Source organism: Cricetulus griseus, chromosome 2, assembly GCF_003668045.3.
Source record: "Cricetulus griseus strain 17A/GY chromosome 2, alternate assembly CriGri-PICRH-1.0, whole genome shotgun sequence".
NCBI classification, from domain to species: Eukaryota; Metazoa; Chordata; class Mammalia; order Rodentia; family Cricetidae; genus Cricetulus; species Cricetulus griseus.
The window spans coordinates 138,913,443-138,934,424 of record NC_048595.1 but is presented as its reverse complement, the minus strand read 5'-3'; the positions used below and the strand labels follow the sequence as shown (position 1 = coordinate 138,934,424).

The 20,982-nt window shown below is 40.9% G+C and overlaps 1 protein-coding gene across 2 annotated transcripts in view; it reads right to left on the bottom strand.

Moving 5' to 3' along the window:
- Mrps28 (mitochondrial ribosomal protein S28) overlaps positions 1-17,932 on the bottom strand; it is a 104,425-nt gene extending 86,493 nt beyond the window's left edge. The window contains exon 1 of one of the 2 annotated variants that reach the window (XM_035439994.1): positions 17,411-17,932. In XM_035439994.1, the coding sequence (XP_035295885.1) occupies positions 17,411-17,620 (210 nt within the window). In that variant the 5' untranslated portion in view covers positions 17,621-17,932. The remainder of the gene's footprint in view (positions 1-17,410) is intronic. The other variant, XM_027398778.2, reaches the window with a different exon arrangement.
- Positions 17,933-20,982: the final 3,050 nt, after the last annotated feature.

Genomic DNA, 20,982 nt, shown 5'->3' with positions numbered 1-20,982 from the left:
AAATAGAGGCAATAAAGAAAACATAAACTGAAATACTGGAAATGGAAAATCTGGGTAAAAGATCAGGCACCACAAATGCAAGCATAAACAACAGAATACAAGAGATGAGAGAGAGAATTTCAGGCATTGAAGAAACAACAGAGGAAATAAATTCATCAAAGAAAATGTTAACTCCAACAAACCCTTAACACAAAACATACAGGAAATCTGGGACACCATGAAAAGACTGAACCTAAGAATAACAGGGATAAAAGAAGAAGTCCAACTCAAAGGCACAGTAAATATATTCACAAAATCATACAAGAAAACTTTCCCAACCCAAAGGACATGCCTATGAAAGTACAAGAAGCTTACAGAACACCAAATAGAGTAAGCCAAAAAAAGTCCCCTCACAAGTGAGCATCATGACCTAGCCCCCAAACTTGCACCAATTTCCAGACTTTTTGTCTCTTAAATGAAAAGGAGTTCATTCCAAGGCCTTGCCTGAATATGGATGGGAGGCTCTGTCTGGGAAGAAGATGTCTAAAGGAGGAAAGAGGAAGGAACAGGAGAGAGTATGGGGTGGGAAAAAAAGAAAGATTAAAAAGTACCTTTCCATATGTGTACTATGAGTGCATGATATGAAAGCAGAAGGGGGAGGAAGAGATCAGCAGGGAAGGGCTTGGAGACAGAGTGGAGGAGAGATGGAAAGACAAACAGGAGCAAAGTAAGATGTATATGGTATGGAAGTGTCATAGTGAAACCATTATTGTGTATGCTAAAAACAATTAATAAAAGAAAAAATACACTATCAATCTTCTTCCTCACTTTCCCACAGGGAGCTATGGCTATTTGATCAGGATGACTGTCCATCAAGTAAAGGAAAATTGTTTTCAGAGATGACCTGAGCTGGCAATAACTCCTAGGAAGACAAATCACACCAGTCAGAATGGAGGTTGTTGGAGACCACAAGCTCAAGGTGTTTTAACTTAGTTCTCTCCCATGTATGCACTCTGCAGCTGTCTTCTCATTCTATAATGTATAACCGAAATAGACACCCTCAATAACTAGCAAAATCTCCACACTAGTTCTGATTCGTGGACACAAGTCTATGATGATAGGGAAAGTCAGCAGAAGACACACAAGAACATTGGTTCTTAGCCTGTGGATAGAAACCCCTTTGTCAAACCTCTATCTCCAAAAAATTTCTATTACGATTTATAACCATAGCAAAATTACAGTTATGAAGTAGCAACAAAATTATTATTGGGGGTCACCACAACATGTGGAACTGTATTACTGGGTCACAGAATTAGGAAGGTTGAGAATCACTGCATTAGAATGTGTCTACTTACCAAGTAAACCAACAGCAGTGCTATATTCCCTGGAAGAATTGCAGCCACAGCTGCCACCACAAAGAACTCTGTATCGAAGATCCTACCTCATTCCCATTCAGCTTATCTATATGGTCCAGCAGAAACAGATGGTCTTAGAAGATGACAATTTATTAGTAGAAACTTAGTAGTAATTCCAATTGTAGCTACTATTCTAGATGTAATTTCATGGCTGGAACAAATCAAGTATCCCTGAGCATCTGGCATGCCACTACTGATCTGACAAGAGCTTCCTTTCACCAAACCTGACAGTAAAAGCACACATCTCATAGCTCTATCAGTTCCTCAGTTCTATACCATAACCTAAACCTTAGGAATTTTGCTGTCAGACAATTCCATTGGACACCATTCTGGTGATGGAACCTTGGGATAAGCAGCAGCAACTCTATACTCTGGACACACAATAAGAAAGTCATATGCCACAGGAGGAAAATGAGCCCTACCCTATGAAAATTCTAGGTTTAGTGGTCTGGGACATATAAAGTACCCCTATTCCTAGTAGAAGCACAATGCCTAGTGGCTCTTGCTGTTGTCTAGAAGCAACAAATACAGTTTTGATCTGTATTTCTATTCTTTTTACAAGTTACCTCAAACTAGCCAGTTTTTCATGGACCCAGAACAAGAGAAGGCTTTACAACAGACCCAGGTGTTCATGCAAGCTGTTCCATCTCTTGGACTGCATGACCTGACAGATACAGTGGTACCTGGAAATGTTCTGCAGCAGATGTAAAGAATAGAGACGTGGTGACCCAGAGTGTAGAACAAGGTAAAACTGAAAGATGGAGAAAAAAAATCAGTAGTCAGAACTCTGAGCTTCATGCCCAGGTGATATTTTGCTTGGAATGAGAGTTGGCTTATATAAAATGAGTAAGCAGTTTTGCTGGATGGTCAGAAATTCAGAAGGAACACGTATGCCATTATTAATCATGACCATAATGAAGTGCCTATCTCACACATTTGAGGACCTAAGTTTGATCTTCAGAAGCAACAGAGGAAAAGTCAGATACAATACTCGCACTACACTCACACACAAAATAACAATTTCTAAAATGAAAGAATCCTTTCTGAAGTTCCAATAGCAGGGTGATGGCTCTAGTGTGGATCTTCTCCAACCATACTTTACATGGCTTCATGGTAGGAGCACAGAGGAAAAGGGAGGAACTAAATGTCAAGACAGGGAGTCAGTGATTCAAGATGCAGTGCTTTTCTAACAACTCATGATGGGGAAAGTGCTTCTGTGCATGGGTTTGTCTTACTGGATGGTAAATAAAGTACTGTTTGGCCAATGAGGCAGCAAGTTAGGCAGGACTAGGAGTCGAGGAGGATTCTGGGAAATGTAGCAGAGAAGTGGTGATCCAGGCAGGAAGTGACATAGCAAGGAGACATATATTTAAGGAAAGAGAAGTAGGAAGTGGTCCTTTTTCCCCTCCGCTCTTCCTCCAGCGTCATGATGTGATCCACAGGCAAGGGTTGGGGTTAGGGTTAGGGTTAGACTAAGCTAACAGATGAGAATCCTAGTCATTGGCCAAGCAGCATTTGTACCCAATATAAGTCTGTGTATTATTTTGTCCATCCACGCAGCAGGCAAAACTCAGGCGGCTGGTGGAGACCGTCCACGTGGGGGTAGGGCTCAGGCAGCTTTTGGCAGAAAGATTTATCATAACAAACTCACTCTCACAGGATCCAAGTAGAGTCTCACAATAATGACAGCCATCACTTCTGAGGACAGCAAATCCAGTGACATACCATCTTTGCACTGGGATCCATGTCTTACAGGACCACCATCTCTCACATCACCACAATGGGGACTAAGCTTCTAATACATCAAACTTTGGGGAACAAAATAAGTCTAATTTATATAAGGTCACATGGGAATGACTTCAAAGAAGAAAGAATATCAGTCCTGTTGGCATCAAGCTATCTCTTTTACCCTTCTCAAATGGTTCAAAAACATAGTAGCCATGGCAGTCAAGATGCACTTTCATCTTAGTGTTGAGGGGTATGTCAACAGGCCCCAGACCATTGGTCACCTTAAAGTTTCATCAAGTTGGAAGGCACCCATATATTATTTACTTGTTTGTTCATTTTCGATAGGATCTCAGATAGTCCAAGCTAGTTTTAAACTCACTGTATAGCCAATTATGGCCCTGAACCCCTGATTTTCCTGTCTCTTTCTCATAAGTAGTGTTGGAATTACAGGTGCATTATCACTACACACACACACACACACACACACACACACACACACACACATACACCACATACTTGTGTATGTGTGAAATGTGTGTGGTATATATATGTGTATAGAGATGCGCACATCCACAAGCACACTTCTCAAGGTCAAAGGAGAAAGTTGTCTTCCTCAGTCACTCCCATCTTATTCCTTGAGAAAGGGTCTGTTGCTGAACCTAGATCTGTCTTTCAGCTAGACTAACATTGGGTTATAAAATGCATCTGAACTCAGGTCCTCATGCCTGCACAACCACTGTTCTTACCTAACAAGCTATCTCCCCAGTTCTAAGACCCTACATTTTTTAGGGAAGGAGGTTATGTCTGAATTCAGAAATACTGACTTCTTTTTACCTGTGGTGACATGGTTACAGTCCCTGCTAAATGATGAAGCAATCAGCCAGGAGCAGAGAGCAAAATTAACTTCCCAATATAGTTGTCTTCCCTATGCCTGCCACCTGCTGAAAGGCTGATTTCAAGACACCATCTGTACAGGAAAAAAAGGACAGTAACATAGCATAGCTGGGAACTGACATTGTGAGTATGGATTTACTAAGCAGTATTCTATGTAAGAATGAACCATACTTTATTAAATCATTAACTGTTTTTTTAAATAAACATGCAGATTTTTTCCAATATTAAAAATAAAGCTGAACTGGAGAAATGCCTCTTCCAAAAGATTTTGGTTCTACTCCCAGTACTCACAACCATCTGTAATCCCAGTTCTCTGAGGGCTCCAAGCATACATGTGGTGCACAGACATACATGCAGGAAAAACACCTATACACATGAAGTAAAATTTTAAATTAAAAATTGTTAAATAGTCCTGGAGAAATAGTTCAACAGTTAAGAGCACTTGCTGCTCTTCCACAAGACTAGGTTTGGTCACCAGCACCCACAGGGTGGTTCAAAAACCATCTCTAATTCCAGTTCCAAGAGTCCCAAACAGCCTCTTCTGACCTCTTCAGCAACTGCACCATGTGCTGTACAAACATACATGTAAAATTTTTTTAAAATCTTTTTAAACTAAAAACTAAAGCTACTATAAATATTTGGGTTTGGGTTTAGGTTTTAATGAAGATCTTTTTTTTTTTTTTAGAAAGGGTCTTGTGTAGCCCAGGTTAATCTGAAACTCCTTATGTAGTCAAAGTAACCTCACCCCACCTTCCAAGTACTGGTATAGCCATCACTATTCCCTGTTCATGTAGTGCTAGAAACTGAACTCACAGCTCCATGCACACCAGACAAGGACTCTATCAACTAACCTACACCCCAAGTCAGAACATAAGCTTTCATTTCTTTGAAATAAATACTCTCTCCACAGTTAGCATCCAGTTCCCAGTGTTCCCTCATTTCTTTGGGAAAACTCAGCTGTATCTATTTGAGTACTCAGGGTCCAGGCAGTAGGTTGAAATGCAGACTCCTGAAGGACAACTGACAACATGCCAGCAATGACTCATGTCCAGCAGCTACCAACAGTGAAGTCCACAAACCTTTAAAAAAAGAAGGCAAAACCCAAACTGAATCAAGACTGTATCTTTTTATTCCCTAAATCCTACAAAGCAAGCTCTTCTCAAATGTGGTTAGCTTCTTTCTGGGGCCTGTTGACATACCCCTCAACACTAAGACAGAAAGAAGCTACCATGGCCACTGTGTTTTTGAATTCATTTGAGAAGGGCAAGAGAGGTCGACTGATGTCCACAGGATTGATATTCTTCTTCCTTCTTTGGGGTCATTCCTGTTACTTAATGCTAATTTTAAAAAAGCAGAATCACGTTCTAAAACTAATGTAATGAAAAATAAAATTTATTATAGCCCTTAGAAGAAAAAAAAATCAAAGACATTAAAAGAAGGTAGCAAGATTTCTGGGCAAAATGTGGGTGCTAACAGAAATCTACAGGTAGAGAAACAGACTGAGCTTAAAGTGAGAAAAGGGTCTAAATGGGTCAGGTCATATGGTCACCCTTCAAATACAACATAAATCACCTGATTACTGCTTTCAAGCATATTTTAAGTGTTGATAAAAGCCTACTCCCTTGAGAAATCTGTCTGTTTTCAATTTACTTTGTTATTGTCTTTATATTAACTGGCGGAAGGACGGATTTTTAACAAGAAAGTAAAAATATTTTAAAAAGCCGGGCGTTGGTGGCGAATGCCTTTAAACCCAGAAATCAGGAGGCAGAGGCAGGCGGATCTCTGTGACTTTGAGGCCAGCCTGGTCTCCAGAGCGAGTGCCAGAATAGGCTCCAAAGCTACACAGAGAAACCCTGTCTTGAAAAACAAAAACAACAAAAAAAAATTTTTAAAATTATTTACATGAAATCCATCTAAGATACTGTGAAAATAAATAAAACTATAAAGTGTCCTTTAATGTCTGTATTCTCAATAATCTAAAGCAGAAGGATGTTCAAGGCCCTAAACTCCTTGAAAAGCACTTTTTCAATGTACTGAAGAGAGATAGGGCACCCTCTACTGTAAGGAAGCAGTATGAATAGCCTGAACACAGAAAAGGCCATTCTTTGCTCAATACTGCCATCTTTGGGCAGTTAACATGGGTCATAAGCTACAACAGTTCATATTGTCTGTCATATTGTTCAGAGTGTAAGTGACATAGAGAAGTTCAGGATTTAAAATTTAGGAGCGGAAAGGTTGGGATGTCGCTCAAAGATACAACAATCTATCATATGCAAGGCTCAGGCTTTGATGCTCTACCCCACAAAGAAAAAAAAAAAAACAGAAAAAATGTATTTACAAAAATCTCTACCAAACATTTGCCAGTAGTCCTTTTATGCACCAGAATAAGCTATGTTGATCACAATAAGCAATAATATTTGGTCCTTACAATCAAAATAAGCAAAACAACTAACTAACAAATGGGAAAAAAACTACTAGCATCAAAGCTAGTGAACCAAAGGAAAAGAAATATGGCCACATGAGCACTTAAGTACATAGAACCCATAGGTCCCTTTATCTAGTAACTTCTATGAAAAATTATGACAAAGAACTATGTAGATCAGGTCCTGAATTCTTGGCATATATGAAAATACCACAATGAAACCCATTATTTTATAAGATTAAAACATTATAAAGAAAAAAGCCAGTGGGTACCACTTGAAATTTCATCACTATATATACATATTTTTAAATCCAAAAAATGGGCATCTGAGTAGTTATAAATTTTTACATTTATAACTACTCAACCATAAACAATTTAAATCAACATACATTCCTACTTAACATGTAAGGCATTATGCAGTGGATGGAAAGAACAAATGAAACCTAACCCTGATCTCCAAGAGTTACAATTACAAAATAAGATAACAGGCTCAGAAATTACTTCAGAGTTGTCAGCATACTATGAAGACAATATGAAGCAAAGCACAAGACATTCAAAGGTTAGTAGGATCACTAAGGCTAGACAAAGAATGAGTTTTACTGTGAATCTGCACATAGGAAATGTATCTAGGGTGGAGAGTACTTTAAACAAAATCAAGCATAAACCATCTAATTAATGAAATCTTACATAAATCCCCAATATATATAACATAAATGTAATTTTTGTGACTACAAGTGTATCTTATAAGCTCATTTATCAAGTAAAAAATATAATCATCAGCAAATTTGACTTAAAATCAGGGATGAGGGGTAACAATCCCAGCTCCCAGGTTCTGAAGTTTGGTTTGGTCATCCAGCATCAAGAACACTGATGGGCTGGGGATAAAGTTCAGCCACAGAGCACATGAGGCCCTTAGTTCCAACACCAGCAATGCAAACAATAAAAGAAAATGCACACCATAATAAAAAGCCCACGGTGACGAGGTGGTAAGGAAACAAGTGTCACCAACCCTGTACATAGGAGTTGTGTGTAAGCTTTCTCCCCATGGGCAGATTCCGCATTTGCTTTCAGATGCACAGATGCCCACTGTAGCATTCTTTGTTAAGGGAGAACAAAACAACAACAGCCTGGACATTTTGAAGGAAGCCCTTTTCTAGTTAAATAAATTATGTTCTGGTCATGATATAAAACATCAGTAGTTTAAAAATAATAAAGTCTTTCTTTAAACAGAGAGTAATGTACTGTAAAAGGAGAAAGCCACATAAAAATGGGAAATACACAGGGTGTCTAGATCTTGTATGGTGCTTTGTTGACTTGGAATTTTTTAAATATTAATCAATAAAAATCAATAGCTGCTGAGAGACATCGGATTATGGAAACTGCTAAATTAAACCAAACGAACCTATATATTTTTTAAACATCTTAACTGGAATGTAAGTCAGAAAATATGGTGTGTTGGAGGAGAGTTTTTGCTTTTGTTTCCTCTGGAAACAAAAAGCAATGGATTTCTTCAAAATTAATAAAAATCAGATTTGATTGGGGGAGATATCCTGAGAATTTTGGCTACAGATATAAGGTAGAATGCCAGGAAAGACTATAGGGAAGGTGACATGTATGCTGATTTCTCTGCATGGGAATAGCTCTGAGACTGAAAGAGACATGATAAATCTTGTTGGCTATAGAATCCTCATGACATACCATTACATGCCATCTTTTCATATAACATAGATGGAGATTTATATTACAGTTTATTTATATAGTCCAAATGGTCTTATAAAATTAACAGATGCCTTTTACCGGCTCAAACCTAAAACAGAAAATCATCTTTCACTGATTTGTGCACACCACACATTTCATACTTGTGTTAATGCAGATATGTATGTTATCTTTAAAAGTTTGTGTGTCTTCAGAACAACAGGACCAAACACCAATAAAGACAAGCAGCCAAGGTGATCCAGTCTCAAAATGCCTCTGTTGCAGTTTCCTCAAAATTCTGCATCCAGAACAACTTCAAAGCTATTACAGAGATGGTCCAGCCTCATACACTACTGCAGCCAAGACTTCAGATAAGCCTTGCACTTTCCCATTACATGGAGACTGGACAAAAAAGGACATAGCTAGCTCTTCCAGGTTGACCATTATCTCAATTTTCTCAGGGTTCCCTAAAGATCCCATCACTCCCAGACATTAGGAAGCAGCCTAGAGAACATGACACCTACATTCCCAACAGGTGGGATAGATGGCTTTTGTTTCAATGGATTATGGATGTTTATCATTTGTAAGGGGGGGGGGTTGGTTGCAAGTTGTTGTTGATCATGGTCAGGGACAAAGCTGAGCAAAGGAGATTAGATTCAGGGATCTCTTTCTGAAGGGGGAGAAACAAGAATATAGTCAGAAACAATAGGAAAATGAGTAGATTATTTGAATCTACTTTTAAACTAAAAAGCAACTACTAGTCTTAAATAGTTTGCATTGGTATGGATTTTTGTATATTGATACAAATTTAAGGTTACTTTTGTTATACTGTATAAATGTTTCTACTCTTGTTTAAGGTATTGTAACTATGGAGGTCATTTAACATGTAATACAAATTTCTAGTCCTTAAAACTCATCATTACAAAATATTTAGGATAATTAAGAAATACAGGTGAGTAGTCATTTAATAATCAAACTTGTAGTCATGTTAGGTATGTTTTCAAAGTCATACAGAGATATATTTTAGATAGAAAGATGGTCTTCAAACACTCCAGAGACCTACGGAATATGGCATTAGATATCTTAATGACATAAGGCTTTCCATGACAGAGACATGTCTGCTCCTGGCAGCACCAATATACTTAAAAAAAGGGTGACAGGCATTGAAGAATGTCCATATAGAATTTGCTTTCAGTATGACAAAACAATCCATTGAGGCAAAAAAATGCCCTTGCTTCAACTGCTAACAGTATGTTGCCCAAATTGGAGAAGCAGGGCACAAAAGAAGGTGACTACTGAACTTTGCCAAGACAAGGTAGGTCAGTCCTTCAAAATCCCTGCTACACAAAAGTCTGTCAGATATTCTAACCCTGTAGGCAAAAGATGGATGCCCCTATGTAGCAGAAGAATCTGGAGTGACTGTCCAGGTAGCCAGCTATTCCTGTCATTTCCATAGTTTTGGAAGTTGCTTGCTCTATACTTCCTATTTAGTCAGGAAATATTATATACTTCATGGTCTCTGATGGGGGTTGAAGACTAGATAGTTACACCAATTTCTTTGTTACTAAATTAAAAAAAAAAACTTACAAAAGAGATACAAAGTTCAGAGACATAACAGCTTAAGTTGCTTATCTAAAAAGATGTTTCAAGGTCTAAAAAGATAATTTTTAGGATGGTAATACAAGTTATGAAAGAAAGCGATATATATATATATATATAAAACTTTGGACTCACCAAGATAGGACAGATAATCAAGTATTTTCTCCAAAATTGCCAAACACTACTGGACTGAACATTGTAAATATAATTCTTCCCTGATAATTGTTCTTATTATATGTAATTTTACTGTTTTAGAGTTAAATCCTTTTCTTTTATTTAGACAAAGAGGGGGGAATGTTGTGGATAATTGTTTACACTGTATGAAGATGTGTCATTGTGACTGGTTTAATAAAGAGCTGAATGGCCAGTAACTAGGCAGGAGAGAATAAGGCCGGATTTCTGGGGAGAGAAAACTCTGGGAAGAAGGAAGGCACAGAAACACCAGTGAGACTCTGAATAAGTATATATTGACATGTAGTACAAAGCAGAGGTAACCAGCCACATGGCAGAACACAGATTAATAGAAATAGGTTGATTTGAGTTATACGAGATAGTTGGATACAAGCCTAAAATAAAGGCCAAACTTTCATAATTAATAACAAGTTTCTGTGTCATTATTTGTGAGCTGGCAGCCCAAAGACAAATGCAATTACATAAAGTCCCATTTATTAATTATTGATCTTATTGTTTGTGCTACTGATGTTCTGTTCAAGAAGTTGTCTTCTTTTACTTCTTCCTTTCCAATTTGTATCCCCTTGATTTCATTTAAGTACTATATTGACTAGGTATGGAGAGAGTGAACAACCTTGTCTTGTTCGTAACTTTAATAGAATTACTTTGAGTTTCTCTCCATTAAATTTGATGGTGGCAATCAGCATGCTGCATATTGATTTTATTATATTTAGATTATGTCCCTCATATCCCTGATCTCTCCAAAAGGTGTCAGATTTTGTCAAAGGTGTTTTCAGCACCTAAGGAGATGATCATGTGGGTTTTTTTTCTCTCTTTCAGTTTGTTTATATGATGGACTGACAATTTTCCTATGTTGAACTATCCCTGCATCTACTTGGTCATGGTGGATGATCTTTTTGATGTGTTCTTGGATTCAGTTTGCCAGTATTTTATTGAGTATTTTTGCATCAATGTTCATGAGTGAAATTGGTCTGTGGTTCTCTTTCTTTGTTAAATCTTTGTGGTATGGGTATCAGGGTGACTGTGACCTCATAAAAAGAATTTGGCAATGTTCCTTCTGTTTCTATTTTGTGGAATAATTTAAATATTGGTATTAGATATTCTTTGAATTTCTGGTAGAACATCTGGCTCTAGGTTTTTTTGTGTGGTGTGGGGGGGGGGGAGACTTTTAATGACTGTTTCTATTTCCTTAAAGACTATCAGTCTATTTAAATTGTTTTATCTTATCTTGATTTAACTTTGGTAAGTGGTATCTATCAAGAAATTTGTTCATTTCTTTTAAATTTTCCAATTTTGTGGAGAACAGGATTTTGAAGTATGACCTAATTATTCTCCGGATTTCCGCCAAGTCTGTTATGTCCCCCTTTTCATTTCTGACTTTGTTGAATTGCATATTCTCTCTCTGCCTTTTCCTCTATCCTGTCTTCAATACTTGATAGTCTCTTTTCCATCTCTTGTATTATGTTGGTGATACTTGTATCTGTAGTTCCTGTTACCTTACCAAGATTTTCCATTTCCAGGATTCCCTCCATTTGTGTTTTCTTTATTGCTTCCATTTTCATTTTCAGTACTTCAGTTCTTTCCTCTGTTTGCTTTTTCTTGGCTTTCTTGTAGGGATTCATTGATTTCTTCCAATTTTTTATCTGTCCTTTCCTCAATTTGTTTAAGGCATTTTTCATTTCCTTTTTAAGAACCTTTACATTTCATAAAGTCATTTTTAAGGTTGTTTTCTTGTGCTTTAGCTATGTTGGATTGTTCAAATCTTGCTGTTGTATGATAGCTTGGCTCTGATGGTGCCATACTGCCTTCTCTTTTATTAACTGTGTTCTTACACTGATGTTTAGGCATCTGTATTTAGGATGATTATTGGTCTAGGAGTTGATTCCTGCATTTTTCTTTGTTGGATGGGTGTTTGGTTTCTCTTTCCTCTCTGGTCTTCTGGCCTAAATGGCCAAGGGTTCTAGTGACTAGTATGACTTCAGGTTTAATAGAGTGTCCCCTTTAGAGTTTGGGGGTCTAAGGATCCCTAGATCCATACTGGCTTCTGGCAAAGCCAAAGTCTTCTTCTGAAGTTGTAGACCCAGAGGAGGGAGTGCAGACTGGGGTCCCTAGATCTGGTCTGGCCTCTGAGGACCATAGGACCAGCCTGGCCTCCAGTATAGCTGACAACACCAGGGTCCCTAGATCTGACCTGTGCTCCAGTAAAACTGAAGTATGCTTCTGAAGATGTTGACCTGGAGTTCCTAGATCAGGCCTGGCCTCTGGTAAAGCAGAAATCTTCTACTGAAGTTGTAGACCAGGATATGGAGCTGGATGTGGGAGTGGGAAGGCAGGGGTGTGTGCAGTCTGGAGTTGTTGAGCAGGCTTTAAAGGGTTTTGTGGGCAGTATGTTGTGTCTTACCTGCAGGTATTAGGACTAGCCTGGCCTCCCATAAGGCTGCCAGAGCTATGGGCCCTAGTAGAGAGCCCAGGGGAGAGGGTACAGTCTGGGGTTACTGGATAGGTTTTAAGGAGCGTTACCTGGCAGTGGGAGGTGTCTTACCTGTGGTTCCTAGATTAGCAAGGGCCAGTTTCAAGAGCTTTAAATAATGAATTATTTAACCTTGCAATAATCCCATAACAGTAGTTTTTCAAATGAAAAAAATTGCTAGAAGAGGCAGAAGATATGATTTGGCAGTTAAGAACACTGGCTGTTCTTCCAATGGACTGGGTTCAATTACCAGCTCATACATGGTAGCCCACAACTGTCTACACTCCAGTACTGGGGGAGCCAATGCCATATTCTGGTCTCCTTGGGCACTACATGCACATGGTACACTAACACACACACACCTGAAAATAATTAAAATTTTTAAAGTATGGCTAATAAACAAAGCAAAACCAAGCATTTAAAGTAAGACTTTCTGAATCCAAAGAGTATACTCTTTTACAGCAATATGGCTGTAAACCTGTGCAACATAAACCAGTTGTGTGGGTTTTGTTTTTTGTTTTTATTTTTATTTTTGGTTTTTCAAATCAGGGTTTCTCTGTAGCTTTGGAGGCTGTCCTGGAACTACCTCTTGTAGACCAGGCTGGTCTTAAACTCACAGAGATCCACCTGCCTCTGCCTCCGGAATGCTGAGACTAAAGGCATGTGCCACCCCTGCCCAGCTCAGTTGTGTGTTTTTAACTACACATGCACATATACTTAGTTTATATTTGTCTTTGTGTGTATACACAAATGTACATAAATAAAATTCAAGGGACATACTTTTAAAAACTTCTCTCCTTCCTTGGTAATGATTTACATTTCACATAACACCTTCCTGTGCTATTTAAGCTCTTTTTAAATAAATATTACCTTTATAATTTTTAAATAAATTCTTTCAAAAGCCCTGATCACACAGTATTTATTCATCTTCTAATTTTAGGTTACCCTTCAATTAATTAAACCCAGGAGCCCCAAAAAGTGAAGTGAGACTTTTCTTATAAACTAAATCCCTATTAGTCCCTAACTACTGCTTGCATTCCTCATCATTGCACCTGGTACATCTCTAAGACAGATATGTACCAAAAACTTCCAGTAGATACTAAAGGTAAAGCTACGAGGGTATTTTCAGCTTGTTTTTACTACTCTAAAATCATGTTTACTCAATTATTCTTATGAACAAGCACATTTAACCAATAGCCCAAACTATCCTACTTGTGTAAGTTTGTGAGTAGTCACAAACATATCACAACTTAGACAGAGCCTTATGAAGTAACTAAAGTCACAGTATGAGATCTATGTGTACTACTTATCCAGGCATCCGTTTGGTAAATCTGATATTTAATCTTTACTGTCAACGTGATAGACAATGGAATCATGTAGGAAACACACCTCTGGGCATGTATGTGTTTCCAGAGAGACTGAAACGAGGAGAGACTATCCCACAGGCTGGGGTCCCCTTGGGAAGGAAAAGAAAATACAAGGAAGAGAGCTGAGGCTCTGTCATTCATCTCTCTGTTTTCTGGCTCCAGGCACATGTAACCAGCCATTTCCTGCTCCTGATGCCTAGGTCTTCTCTACCAATGGGCTATGTCCTCAAACTGTGGGCAGAAAGAAATCCTTTCTTCCTTAAACTGCTTATTGTCGGATACTGACTTGGTCACAGCAAAGAAAAAAGGAACTAAGATAACAAATATTTACTCACTCCCACCACAGGTCACACACAGTGCTCTATACTGGTAACAAACCAGAACAAGAGAGACAACCTCCTGAAAGCTCATTCTGTTGGGGGAGAGAGTCAAGGAAAACTTTAGCCTAAAGTGTACTAAATTACACAAGCTTTCATTTAGAAATTACCAATGCCCAGCCAGGTGGTGGTGCATGCCTTTAATCCCAGTACTTGGGAGGCAGAGGCAGGAGGATATCTGTGAGTTCAAGGCCAGCCTGGTCTACAGAGCAAGTGCCAGGACTGTTACACAGAGAAACCCGGTCTTCAAAATAAATAAATAGAAAGAAAGAAAGAAAGAAAGAAAGAAAGAAAGAAAGAAAGAAAGAAAGAAAGAAAGAAAGAGAGAGAGAGAGAGAGAGAGAGAGAGAGAAAGAAAGGAAGGAAAGGAAAGAAAAGAAAAAGAAAGAAATTACCAATGCCTGTAAGTTAGGTGCATGTTATCTTTGTTGTTTTGAGTTTTCTATTTCTCCAGTGAAAAACTTTTTTTTTTTATTGTCTCACAATTGTACAACCCGTAGTCATAGCATAGGCCTACTTTTTTAAAAAACTTTTTTGGGGAGGGGATGAGGGCATTACATAGAGTATATGTGGAGGCCAGCAGTTTGCAGGAACTGATGCCCTCCAGGTCAGCAAGCTTGGTAACAAGTGTCTTCCCACTCCCAAGAGACATTTTAAAATAACATTTTCATGATTTCATTATAACATAAACACAGGCCAGTCGTGATGACACATGGGAGGTAGGAGAACCACAAATTTGAGGCCAGCCTCAGGTGATATTGGGGACCCTGTCTCATAAACAAAACTAAGCAAAACAAAATTGCTGCTGCTGGAGCTGTGTTAGAGCTTGAATCCAGCACATCCAAGGCTGTGGATTTAATCCATAGCCCTGATAGATACTCCAGGGAAGTGTTTCAGTGCAGTTTTAGGGTACTTATAGCAAAACTGAGATGGTGATATCCCATGCATCTCTTCCCCCACCCCTACAGTCTCTATTCCCCACAACCTTGACCAGAGTATGTATTTGAAGCACGGTGAAACCCCATGGTTACAAAAGCTTCTCACTAACAGAGCAGTAAGGTTCATTTAAAGAACAAGTTGATTCTGAACACATCACTGAAAACTGCCTCATTATGCCTAGTTACAGAGCCAGCTTTACAATAATTCAATTGCAGTGTCTCAGTCTAAATGTTATGAAGCTGAGACCCTGTAAAATGGAGACTACAACCCAGCCTCCTTCCACCTCCTCCCCAAGGCATTTCCTTCCCACTAAACCAAGACTTGAAGAATTATGAACAAGACATTGGTGAACTACATGTCACAACCAAATGCATTTGCTCTGGGTAATAGAATAATGCTTTCTAAGCTGTGTTAGATGAAGAAAAACTGTCCTTAGAGTCTCCATGCAGTATCAGCTAGCAGAACAAATGTAAAATGTCTTGGGACTGCCAGAAAACACCTCGCCTCCTCCTGGGAAAACAGAGCACCCCAATTAGAATAGTATTCAGAAGGATGGGGAATCATGGTCATATATTTCTTTCATTAAACTGATCACTGTTGATTATGTGAAACCCACAGATATGTTTAAAATTTCCAATAAGCTGTCCTTAAAACAGGGAGATTAATGTTGGGTCATTATGAGGTAGTGAGTATGACAAAACTGATAATAGGGCCCCATTGCTGAAGACAACACCTACACAAATTATTGAACATGGAGAAATTGAGCTGCTACCCATATAGAGCTTTCACCTTTATATTTAGCATATTTGGTACAGGAAGGTACTCTGCATGGTACTAAAAGAGAAATATAAACACCCACCCAGGTGCAAACCATTTGATCTACAATGGTGTCCTGCCAGAAAGATATGCTAGTGCAATGGTGGCAAAAAGTTTGTCGGAGTAACTAACCATTATCAGATTTGACTGATAATCCACTCCATGAGATGAAAGCCATACCCAACACTGTTTGGGTGACCAAGAACTTGCCACTAGAGATCCCAAGGACCTAGGGTAAATACTACTGTTTCAACAACAATAACAAAAGTAGCAATAAAATGACTCCTAATAACATTCTGCTATGCTCATAGACCAATGCCTTGCACAGTCATCATCAGAGAAATTTCCTCCTGCAGCAGATGAGAATACAGAGACCCACACCTAGACATATGCAGTGAGTGAGAGACCTTGAAACATTCTGTCCTTAAACAGGATGTCTCCATCAAATCCCACCCCTCAGGGTGAAGCCCCGGAAGAGGAGATGGAAACAGTGTAAGGGCCAGATGGGGTGGAGGACACCATGAGAATATGGCCCTCTAAATTAACACCAGCAAAGCTCAAAGGAACTGAGAGACTTAAGCAGCATGCACAGGGCCTGCACAGGTCTGCACCGGCTCCTCTGCGTGTATATAGTATAGCTTTTGGTTTAGCATTTTTATGGGACTCCTTAGCGTTAAAACAAGTGGGGTCAGTTTCTTGTCCTTTCTCTTGGACACTTTTCCTTCTGTCTGTCAATCTCCTAGCAATTCAATTACCATGTTTATGACAGGCCTGGAGCCTCAGGCTCCAGCTCCTTGAGACAGCACTAAGACTTGGAGCTCTTTTTCTGCAGAGTCCCAGGTCGCCCCACCGGTCCCGCCCAGATGCCGATGGAGGGTACACGGAGAGAGCCCACCCAGCCTCGGGGAAAGTACTCAGAAGAGAAAGAAAAGTCACACGCTTTGCTGCAGGAGGCCAGGAGTAGGATGCCACATCTGCCACTCCAGTCCCTCCCCCGCCCTAAGTCACTGCATAGCTTCACAGGACAGAATCCCACCTCTCCGGCCCCCCATGCTGGCCCCTCCCCAGTGTCTCTAATTAGCCCCACCCCAACACTGACAGAATTCTGCCCCCACATGCTGGCCCCCGCCCCAGTGTGGCTGGTTAGCCCCACCCCCAACACTGACAGAATCCTGCCCCCCATACTGGCCCCTCCCCAGTGTGGCTGGCTAGCCCCACCCTAACACTGACAAAATCCTGCCCCCCATACTGGCCCCTCCCAGTGTAGCCCACCCTAACACTGACAAATCCTGCCCCCCCCTACTGGCCCCTCCCCAGTGTGGCTGGTTAGCCCCACCCTAACGCTGACAGAATCCTGCCCCCCATACTGGCCCCTCCCCAGTGTGGCTGGTTAGCCCCACCCTAACGCTGACAGAATCCTGCCCCCCACACACACACTGGCCCCTCCCCAGTGTGGCTGGTTAGCCCCACCCTACGCTCGCCCGGCGTCCGGTCGTGGCGCCGCCAGGCCCACTCACCCGTCCGAGCTCCGCCTTCCGCCGCAGCTCCGAGAGTCGCTCCAGGGCGCTCGCGAAGCCTGCTGAGCGCTCCCGAGGAGCGGAGGAGTCAGGGGTCGTGCTCTCGGAGCCACTCTCCGTGCTTGCATTTCGAAAGGGCTTGAAGAAGAGAAGCGCTCTCAGGAATCGGCTCCCAGGAGCCCCGGCATGGGACCCACACAGCGCCGCCATGACGCCCGCACGACCTCTCACCTCTGGCCTCTTGCGCACGTTCGCGGGTCAGGGGGAGGGCAGAGGAGAGCCCCGCCTACTTCCTCAGTGCGGGGCGAGCCGGCAGGCCTCAGAGCTTATGGCTATGGCTCCACCGCTACGTTTGGAGAAGGCATGTGCCTCTCAGGGGACGCAACAGCTGCTGTTCCCCACGGTCTTTAGAGGTCTCCTTAATTATCCTATTGGAGTTGGAAGCTACAAGCTCGGCAGCGCCTCCTGTCCCTTGTTATTCAGTCCTTTAGTTTTTTTGTTGAGACAGGGTTTCTCTGTGTAGCTCTGGCTGTGCTGGAACTTGCTCTGTAGACCAGACTAGTCTCGAACTCACTGAGATCCGCCCGCCTCTGCCTCCTAGTGTTGAGATTAAAAGTGTGCGCCACCAACACCCGGCTTATTCAGCACTTCTGAATGCGTCATATTTGAGACAAAATAATTTTTAGTATTCGCCCTCCAATTTTGAAAACTCCAGGAAGGAGATTTGTTTTTGCAAATAAACACAGAGTTGTTTGTGAAATCGGTGGCAGGTCTGTCCTTGGCCACTTTTGTTGTCAGTCCCCCTCGTTACAAAAATAATCTGAGAAGTTTTATCCAGGATACGTACCATCCCTTCTCGAGAGTTAAGTTTCAGCATGTACCCAGGCATAGCCCTTCCACAACCGCACACAAGTACTATTTTTGTTTGTTTCTTTTCAGCGTAAATCCCCAGAATTTGTCCACCCACTTCAGAATCAAACCTACCACCACCTAACATGAAGTGTTTGTCAATTAATTGCGTCCACTCATCTAATAACAAGATTGATGTTACTAAATCTGGGGCAGGTGTCACATTTTTCTATGTTGTCTGCAAACAAAAACTTCTTTCTTTTGGAATCAGGGTCTTCTGTAGCCCATGCTGGTTTTGAGCTCACTATGCAGTCCCCTGAAAGCTGACTTAAACACCTGAACTTCCTGCTTCTTGCTGAATGGTGAGATTTTATAAGCATCATCACCACCAGGACAGCCCCTCTTTTATGTCATTTGACTGTTTATTTAAATCTTCCTCAATGTCATAGGCATGTAGGGACCTTGGAAAGGTGCCTAATTGTTCCAGTCACTTAAGACTCACCATTACTGGCCACTCACTGTAGGGAGAATCCTAAAAATTCAGTAGGTACCTCAAAGGCAATCTAATCCAGGTGAGGTCTCACTCTACACACTTAAACTCTATTCTGCTAACAGTCAAGTGGATTCTTGTCTAAAATGTCATTCTCTATGGCTGTTGCTACTTTCAGTCCCTTTCAAAAACGGTGGCAAATTGTAGAACCTGGCCAGTGACCTTTAAGAGCCTTCAGTAGTCCTGAGTAAGTAATGTTTATCTTGGGCAATCCAATATCATGTTGCTGATTTGGTTTCCCTACTTGGGAAAGCAAACTGCTAACCAGTGTCAAGTTTAAAGAACTGCTTTGTAAACTTAATTCATACCATTTTGTAACCTTAAATCATGCCAGTGCTTGCCTGGCATGCCAAGACCACAGGTTCAGTCTTCAGTATAAAACCTACATCTGGATGAACAGAACAAATGAGGCTACTAAGGGTCCGTCTTTCACCAATAGACATGTCATATTTATGTCCTGCCTCACCTACAGGATAAACCTGAGATACTGACAGCTATGGGGGACAATTACTACAGCTTCTTGTTCTTCCTGTTGGTGGGCTGTAGGCACTCAGTGGAAGCAGGATACACCTTGAAGTTTCCTAACTACTTGAAGAAGCATCAAATGACAGAGACTAGGAAAGTGAGGATTCACTTTAAAGTTTTCATTGGAATTTCTCTACACAGTGGATTGTGCTCATCTGATAAGCCATGGGTTAAGAAACGGCCCAATGCCAGGTTGTGATACCTCACCTCAAGTTGTTGGCCAGAGGTGTCCTGGAGACCCCAGGCTCAATACAGACTATTGTCCTTGCTCTTGTTTGCCCATCAGAACTTGACAGTAAAACTCTTATTGCTGAAGATGCTACACATACTCATCACAGAATATGGAAGAATCAAGTTGGTACTGACCAGGCTAGCACTCCATGTACTAGAAGGTGCTATGCAGGCTTCTGAAGAGCAGAGATCATCAGCAGTTTTACCCAGCTGTGACCCCTGTGAACTCTAATAATACCCTGCATGGCAGAATATGCCCATGGGTGCAATGGTAGCTTGAATGTTAGGGGGGTCATCAAACACTTCCTGGTTGGATTTAAGGCTTGCTCCACAGGAGGTGGAACTCACCTGGTTGCTACAAATGTGGCCAAAACCAGCTACTATTTTACTATAGTCAAACTGCCCTCTAAATTCCTCTCTCTGGTCTCAGATTAGTGCAGTTCACAGACTTCATCAGAAACTGCAGTGGACGGTGGTTAACAAGAAACCACTGTTCACAGTGCCTGAATATGTGCCTGTGGAACATTCAGCCATGGATGGGACATCTGCATCACCACTGCCACCACCCGAAGGCCCAGGGACCATTTTAGAAAAGCCGATAAAAAGATTAAGACCCAAGAGTGGGGGAGGACCAAAGCACACACTTTCTCGGCATGCCTGAATCCCTACACTCAGGAACTCATAGCAGCTGTGGTTGTCCAAGTGGGGACTACACAAGATTGCAACTTTCTGAAACAGACTGGGAAGGGGTCTTTGAGTCCCACCCCAACTCGGGCTCTATCTCCCCTAACTCGGGAGCTGTGGACAGCTGATAGCTTCTGGAGGAGAAAAAAATCAGTTTTTTTTTTTGTTTTTTGTTTTGTTTTGTTTAGGGTGTGGCTCCTGGTAAGCTGACTACACTCCAGTGTATTATACCAGAAGTATAATGGCACAAATTGAAATCAATGGGTACTAAAATTAAAAAAAGACAGACATGAAGGTGGGGTAGGGAGGCAGAAGCAGATCAGGGAGGACTTAGGGAGAGTTAGGAATAGACAATGACTGAAATATATGCAACCCTCAAAAATATATCTTTAAAACTGAAGTAGTGAGGAGATGGGAATTGTGAGCTGGGGGCCAACCTGAGCTAAGGAGTGAGAACTTGTCTCAAAAACAAAATGTGGTGGGGCATGGCTGTGATCCCTGTACATAGTAGATAGAGGCAAGGTTATCCTTGGCTACATAGCAAGATTGAAGCCAGCTTGAGCTGCTTCAAAAGACAAAACCATATGAGTCCACAGAAGGACATGTCTGTAGGATGTTTGTCTTCATAGGCACCACAAGCAGCATCTACTGCAATGGCAATGTTGCTGCTCCCTGCATCTTACTCCTGCCTTTGTTAGAATACAGGCTTCTTTACAGTTCCAAAGTTATTCAT